This window comes from Scleropages formosus, chromosome 2 (genome assembly GCF_900964775.1).
Source record: "Scleropages formosus chromosome 2, fSclFor1.1, whole genome shotgun sequence".
In the NCBI taxonomy this organism is placed as follows: Eukaryota; Metazoa; Chordata; class Actinopteri; order Osteoglossiformes; family Osteoglossidae; genus Scleropages; species Scleropages formosus.
In genome coordinates this window covers 7,696,636-7,704,064 of record NC_041807.1, presented here as the reverse complement: position 1 = coordinate 7,704,064, position 7,429 = coordinate 7,696,636, and the positions used below count along the sequence as shown (strand labels likewise).

Sequence of the window (7,429 nt, the reverse complement as noted above, 5' to 3'; positions counted from 1 at the left end):
CTAACACAGCCCTTCTTGGAATAGTGTCATAAAATTTCTGAAGTGTGTGTGTACTGGAAAATTGCACCATTCTTCAAGAAAGAAAGCCTATAGTTCTTTTGTATATGAAGAAGGCTTTACCTTTGCATAAAGATTCAATGACATTTTGACCTGGTGATTAGGGAGACCACAGCAGGTATTTGACTTCATCTTGGTGTTCATGAAACCACTCTTGAATTTATCATAGTGTCTGGAGGCACATGTGGAATTCAAGTCAGGCGCAGGGTGTGCAGAGTTTGCAAGTTTCTCCTCGTATTTGCGCCTCCAGACATGCACAGGAGAAGGCATTATTAGGAAACATTTTCATTCCTTCTCTGCCATGGAAACCATACAAGTGGTCCCTTTCAGTCAAACTCGCCATGATGGCACTTAGATCCATCCATCTATAAGGGTATTATCTAAAAATATAGGAACATCATGAGGGAACTGTGCACCCTGGAGTGCACCTGATCCTGCAAAATGGCCTCATATTCCTTGGCCATTTCATAAAACCATGCAGAGCAATTATTAAACCTAATGACCCCATTAGAACCACTCGCTTTGCCAATGCCACTTGTCCATGTTTGGCAGCTGTCATCATTTTTGAGACTGTTTCCCTTGACAAATAAAATAATTTTCCAGTTTTAGTGAACAATTAACCTGCAATTTTACACTAACTTTTTGGCCTCTGTGGAACTCTGTTGGTTGCCTCATGTTGCTTCGAGAACTCATATCAAACTACTAATTGTCAGACCTGTTTTGTAGCTTACACATACTTCCGATTTGCAATCAACCAAATATGACTCATTTTTGCAGATGCACTTGCAGTTTATTTGCTTAATTGTGATTTATTTAATTATATGTTAAACTCTTTTTTTATGGTGTTTTGGTGCTTGTTATTTTGTCTGCCCTCCATACAAATATAAAACTCTATCATGTTAAAAAGACTTACCTTACATGACTGCACACAGTCAACAGCAGAAGGACACACACTGGATGGCGTGTGAAAGCTTCACAAAATTTCATACAAAAATAAAAAAAACCTTATTTACATCAATACTGAATGGGGAATTGAGCCCTTCAAAGGAAAGAGCATGGCTGATAAGGCACCGTGTTTTTAACCACTGTATGTACCCTGTAAGAAGATAGAAGATTACCCTGATGCTGGCACCTGGAATGCTCCTTTATAAGTGTCCAAATGCACGAGAACACTGTATGTTCCCCTATGTGGTTCTGCACTGGTTCTCATGAAATCAAATGGTTATTTCTATGTCAAGAACTCACCTAAAGCTTCATCAAAATCATATGTTCTTTGTAGTCTTTGTTAGTGTATTTCCCTTATACCCTGTCTTAAAATTAAAGTTCCTTTTTTTTTTCTCTCTCAGTAGTAACAAAAGCAAAGGTGTATGTGGCATGCATTCTCATCCTTTCTGCTTCTGCCAGCAAAGCTTTTCAATAATGATTTTTTCAGTCAGGTACTGGTTTATGAGTAGCCTTTCTGTAAATAAAAAAATAAATAAATACAAAATACAGAGCAGGTGTAAAACAACTACTAGAATTAAAACAAAATTATTTGATTAAATACATTTTAGGAAGTTACAATTATCAACTCAGTAGAAGACACTTTAAATCAAAATAAAAAATCTACACTTTTTCCTTTCAAAATTGTCCTGTATCATTATAAAGGGTGCTTTCAAAATTAAAAAATAACAGAACATATCTTTTACAGTATTCAATACTGTATGCATTTTCTACAGAAAAAAGATGTATCTGTTGTCACCTGAACTGTACTTCACTAATGTATGTATGGCATCTTATGGATTTAGCCAAATACACACACACACACACACACAGTCTGAGACTGCTTGTCCTGAGTGGGGTTGCATCAAGCCGGAGCCCAACCCAGCAACGCAGGGTGTAGGGCTGGAGGGTGAGGGGACACACCAAGGATGGGATGTCAGTCCATCACAAGACACCCCAAGCGGGACTTGAACCCCAGACCCCCCAGAGAGCAGGACCCAGTAAAACCCGCTGCACCACCACACCCCCTTACTAAGGTGTTTTAATAAGTAATTTGATGTAGTTGGGTTTTTTTTTTTTTTTTTTAATCTACAGTAGCCAGTAACAGAGGACAGCCACTGTTTCTTGGGCCCTAGAATTCTTTTTCTTTGCCTTCTGGTTAGGTGTTTTTGTTCATTTCCGCCGTGGGCAGTTGGCTGACTTACAACTTTAATCATTACATAGTTCTTGAAGAATTTAATTTATAGTATATATAGCATTATGGGATGTATAATATTGCTTATTTGCTAGAAGATATGTTTTTTTTTTTAATCAATTGCTCGTTCTATTTTATTAAGCTTTTACGAATTGTGATGCAGGATGGATGAATTTATGAACAATGAAGAAAAAGACTTCTGGCTCTTACTCAGCTCGTAAGAAGTGGACCGAGTGGAGACGAAAACACAAGTTCAGCGACTGTTGTGCTCAACGTTTACATTTCAATATGTAAACGGCACGTCCACCCTTTGGATCGCTGCACTCAACATGTGCAGCTTCTTTTTTCCCCCTTGAGGGTAGAGCGCCACCTAACGGCATAAATAACGAAATACAAATGTTAAGAGTGGAACGAAGGACAGCAGCGCTTTCTTGAAAAATTTTCATCTCGCCTTCAGTTATGACATGTCTGTATTCTCACCAATTACATCTTTGTTTTTTATGAATAGTTACATATATATGATCAGTTCTGCAATGGGGAGAGTGGAACTAAACCATAAAAAACTAGAAAAAAGAAAAGTGAGTTCAGAAAAACTTGTATATAGTTAGTGTCAAATTTATCGGTTTTACACACCACCTCTTATTTTATCCAGAAAACCACGACCAAGCCACAACAAAACACATCGCTGCTATATACACACACTTTACAAAGCAATGTTTATAGAGAAAAGGCACTATTCTTTCTAACCTCAGCTGTATTCAATTTAAAACGGTAGGTGTTCCAGCGCAAACACAATTTCGGAACATATTTTTTCTCTTTCTTCTCGCATGTTCAATATAAATGTGTAAGAGAGCTAAATAATTATTGTTTCATAGACCGCCCCACGAGAGCACCTGTATTCCTGTGTCTAACGTTTGAAAGTTACGATACAGTTCCTAGAACCGGGGGAAAAAAACGTTATCGATTGGCCTGGAAGGGTCTGTATTTAAGGGCAGAGATGATCCGTTTGGCTACAAAGCAAGAGCTCATTTGACAGGGCATCGACTGGCAGCCCGATGCGCGCGCGTGTCGGCATGTCGCCTGGAGTTACTCTCGTTATTGCCACTATTACAGTGTTGAATACGCTGTTTCGTGTTATTGTACTCTCTGCACCGGTCCCGGTCTCTGGATCCCAGTACTCTACAGGCTGGGGGCTCTCTGTCCGCCTCAGACACCTGTACGCGTCCAGGACGGGCCTGCATGTGCGGATCAGCGCCGATGGGCGAGTGGATGGGTCTGCAGTTCAGAGCTCCGATAGTGAGTAACGGAAGTGCTGCAAGTGTAGCAACAAGCTACATATATACAGTATTTCTTTGATTGTCATTGGCATTTCTAGTAACGTTACATCATTTGTTTTCTCCGTTTTTATCTAAGCTTTTGTAGCTAGTTCAGTTGTGCTGATTTTGATTTTTAACAATTATTTAGCTGATACTTTGTTCAAAGCAACTTGTATGGCATGCTAGATAAGTTATGGTTTGCTACTTACAGTTAATCTATACATCCACATACTAGAGAAGTGTAACACACACATTCCAAAAAGGTAGGCACTAAATTCACATTTTTCGAATGTGGGCAGAAACTCAGGCCAACACCGCACTGGGAGTATATGCAAATACTGCCATGAAGAGCTGGATTGGAACCCATAGCCAAGTGGCTGTGGGGCAAAAGCACTACCTGTGGTAGCCACTGCTTGAATTTATAAGGAATTCTTTCTAGATAATATTAATGACAAGAATACTGAAAAGACTAAGTTGTCAAGAGAGTTGTATAACTAAAATGGAATTTATTTAATATTGGCATGTCTGAATCTGGCTTTCGCATTGCACTATACAGTATATTTAATTTATTCAGTATATTGACACCTATCTGATAAAGTTAAACAGGCAGACTGGTGAGACAGATGATATGGGTCAAATTAATCAATGAATTACAAACCACACACTACTGTATTGCAGATATACTGTGGTTAGCTTCTTCTGAAATACTGCAGTAATGTCTATTAACTTTATTCATTTGAATACTGACTTAAATGTTACTTTGCATGTCAGCCCTGTATACAAAAAGTATGCTCAGACACTAACAGTACTGTATGCAAAATGAGAGCATTTTTTGTGGATTTGAATGAAATGCACTTTAAGTCATTTCTTGAAGTAGTTCAAGAACAAAACTGTACTAATTTTATTTTGCTAATTTTTAAAAATCTTTTTTAGGTTTAGTGGAAATTCGTCCTGTTGATATAGGCTTTGTTGTCATCAAAGGGGTAACAAGCTCCTGCTACCTTTGCATGGATACAAATGGAAAACTATATGGATCTGTAAGTCCCCTTTATACCAAGCTGTGCCATAAACACACACACAAACACATACACCAGCTGTCTCAAAAATCACAGGAATTTTAAACACATTGATTTTGACTTTTTAAACCTGTTGACACTGAATCCAGGACTGAATTAACTGAACTGTCTTACAGGCCAAATATATAATTTCAGAATATATATACACACACACACACACACACACACACACACACACACACACACACACACACACACACACACACACAAACCGCTTGTCCCATATATATTTAATGTAAAATATAATTTGAAGGGGGGTGCAGTGGCGCGGTGGGTTGGACCGGGTCCTGCTCTCCAGTGGGTCTGGGGTTCGAGTCCCGCTTGGGGTGCCTTGTGATGGACTAGCGTCCGGTCCTGGGTGTGTCCCCTCCCCCTCCGGCCTTACGCCCTGTGTTACCGGGTAGGCTCCGGTTCCCCGCGACCCTGTCTGGGACAAGCGGTTCTGAAAGTGTGTGTGTGTGTGTGTGTGTGTGTGTGTGTGTGTGTGTGTGTGTGTGTAATTTGAAATATATAATTTAGAACAAAATCAAGAATTCAGACATGAACACTGAATGAGGATTGTCAGTAAAGAAGAAAAGCCATTAGTGCTCAAAATATAGAGCTTACAAAATGATCAGGTTTTATATTGGGTACAAGCGCATTCCTCTCCCCTCACTGTTGTAACAGCAACAGTTAATATGCATGTGAGCACATAACTGTCCTTTAAAGGCAGCATGTTTGAAGAAACTTGCTCAGAATTGTCAATAAATGAGCACCTGTGTCAACTATCTGCAGTCTGATAGCTGACGCTTTGAAGCCAGTCCTACTTCGTAGTAAGCATTTTGCAATACCCACCTATTCAGAAAAGTGATACAAAGACAAAATACACATTGTCTACAATACCTAAAATATACTAAAACACTCTTATTAAAGTACTTATCTATGACAATGTTTTAATCATTCTTTACTTGGAAAAGATGCAAAACAAGCTATTTGTCATTACCAAAAAGTTTAAAACACTCATCAGATCCAAACTCAAGTCTATAATGAGTTGATAACTCTATAATCTGAATTATAAGTATTGTAAATATACAAAATTATTATTAATATGTAGTTAGTCCTGATGCATGGGCAAAAGTGAATTATGAATACATCAAACCCTGTAATTATAGAAGAATATTTCCTAAATAGAAATTGCAATTGCATTAAAGAGATCTGCTACAGCAACCTTTGACCAACAGCAGGGCATGTTTGCTTAACTAAAACTTCAATGAAAGGAAACAGCAATAACAACCGTGGCCTCCAAATGCTTCTGATATAGGCAAACAGTACTCGAAGAATATAAAGCAAAGCCTCCAGTCTTTAAAAGGAACCATCGTTAAGTTCTTGATGTCTCTAGAGCTGACCATTGATCCTCTCTTACTGTCTCTAGCTCATCTATATGAAGGGTGAATGTTCTTTTGTGGAGCGCATCCTTCCCAACGGATACAACATCTATATCTCAGAAAAACATGGCAAAGCCATCAGTCTGCATGGAGGCAGCATGCAGAGACCCCATACCCAAGAGAGAGGTTTAAACTCCGGGTCCTTGTTCTTGCCAATGGTGAGCACACTTCCAGTGGAGCCAGAAAACATCCACTGGATGGATCCTGAAGAATTTGATAAGAGGGATCAAGACCCACAGTCTACACTTGAAGTGGACAGCATGGACCCTTTTGGAAAATTTTCTTGGACTTCTATAAATAGCCCAAGTTTCGACTAAACAAAATTTTTTGAAATCCCCTAAGCATATGGAAGGAAAACAACGGAGATGAAAACATTTGGGTAATGTTCTTGCAATCAATCCATGATCAATCACTTATCAAATCTCAAGGCTTGGTCCAACAGCCTATTGTAGAAGCATAGGGCTTGCAGCATGGTGAAGTCTACATGAGACAACAATTTATCGCAGGGCAATTACATACACACATACACACTCTAAAGGCAGTTTACTTTTAATCATCAATTGATCCGAAATAGACCTTGTGATTGTGGGAGGGTATCAAAGCAAACCCATGTGAAGACAGGAAGAGTATGCAAACTCTACACAGACAAAGTTGGATTTAAACCCACACCCATATGCATAGCCTAGGAGTTGCAAGGCACCTGCACTATCCTCTGTGTCACTATACCACTCTTTGGTCTTACCTGGGACACAAACAAGAGCAGAAAACACACGCAGATTTTATCTTCACTGCAGTCAGCTGCATGGAAAATACAAACTATCCTGAGAATGTGGCCTAATTTCAAATTGCACCACCCTGGACTATGCTGCAAAGCTATAGTAAGAACCATCTGGTAGGGAGGTATGATTAAGTTTTTTCTTTTTTTTTCCCCTCCTTTTCAACAGGGATTTTTTTTTTCCTTTCATTGCTGATATTTTTGAAAACCATTTTTCTGTTACTGTTTTTGGGCGCTGTGTCACTGATGTTTCTGCAAATCCTATCGTAGCTAACACTTGGAATTTTGTAATGTTTGCTATGTTTACATGCATATGTACAAAATTTATTTTTTTATCAGTTTGTAAAAGCTGTTTCACAAATATTTAAGTATATTGAAGTAATTCCATATTTCTGTCATTCATGGGAAGTATATAAGGTAGGTAGGGCCAGTGTCATCGAGTCAAAGTCAAGTTCCGGCAACCACTTGCAAGGATTTCACAGCAGGGAAAGGTATGGAAGTTTTTTATGATTTTGGAATGTGGAAGGAATCCTAGATGAACATGGCAAGAACATGCAAATCACACAGATACCAAGCTAAATTCAAACTTATGCCCTAGCATACTG

At 38.8% G+C, this 7,429-nt stretch overlaps 1 protein-coding gene across 1 annotated transcript; it reads left to right on the top strand.

Annotated features, from left to right (window-relative positions):
* Window positions 1-3,306: 3,306 nt before the first annotated feature.
* LOC108939257 (fibroblast growth factor 19-like) lies at window positions 3,307-6,366 on the top strand. Its single transcript, XM_018760429.1, has 3 exons — window positions 3,307-3,529; window positions 4,483-4,586; window positions 6,037-6,366. The coding sequence occupies exons 1-3, from the start codon at window positions 3,307-3,309 to the stop codon at window positions 6,364-6,366; spliced, it is 657 nt and encodes a 218-aa protein (XP_018615945.1).
* Window positions 6,367-7,429: the final 1,063 nt, after the last annotated feature.

Coding starts and splice junctions, on each gene's coding strand:
- LOC108939257 (XM_018760429.1), top strand. CDS start 3,307: ATGTCGCCTGGAGTTACTCTCGTTATTGCCACTATTACAGTGTTGAAT. Junction 3,530..4,482: donor TGCAGTTCAGAGCTCCGATA/GTGAGTAACGGA, acceptor AATCTTTTTTAG/GTTTAGTGGAAATTCGTCCT. Junction 4,587..6,036: donor ATGGAAAACTATATGGATCT/GTAAGTCCCCTT, acceptor TACTGTCTCTAG/CTCATCTATATGAAGGGTGA.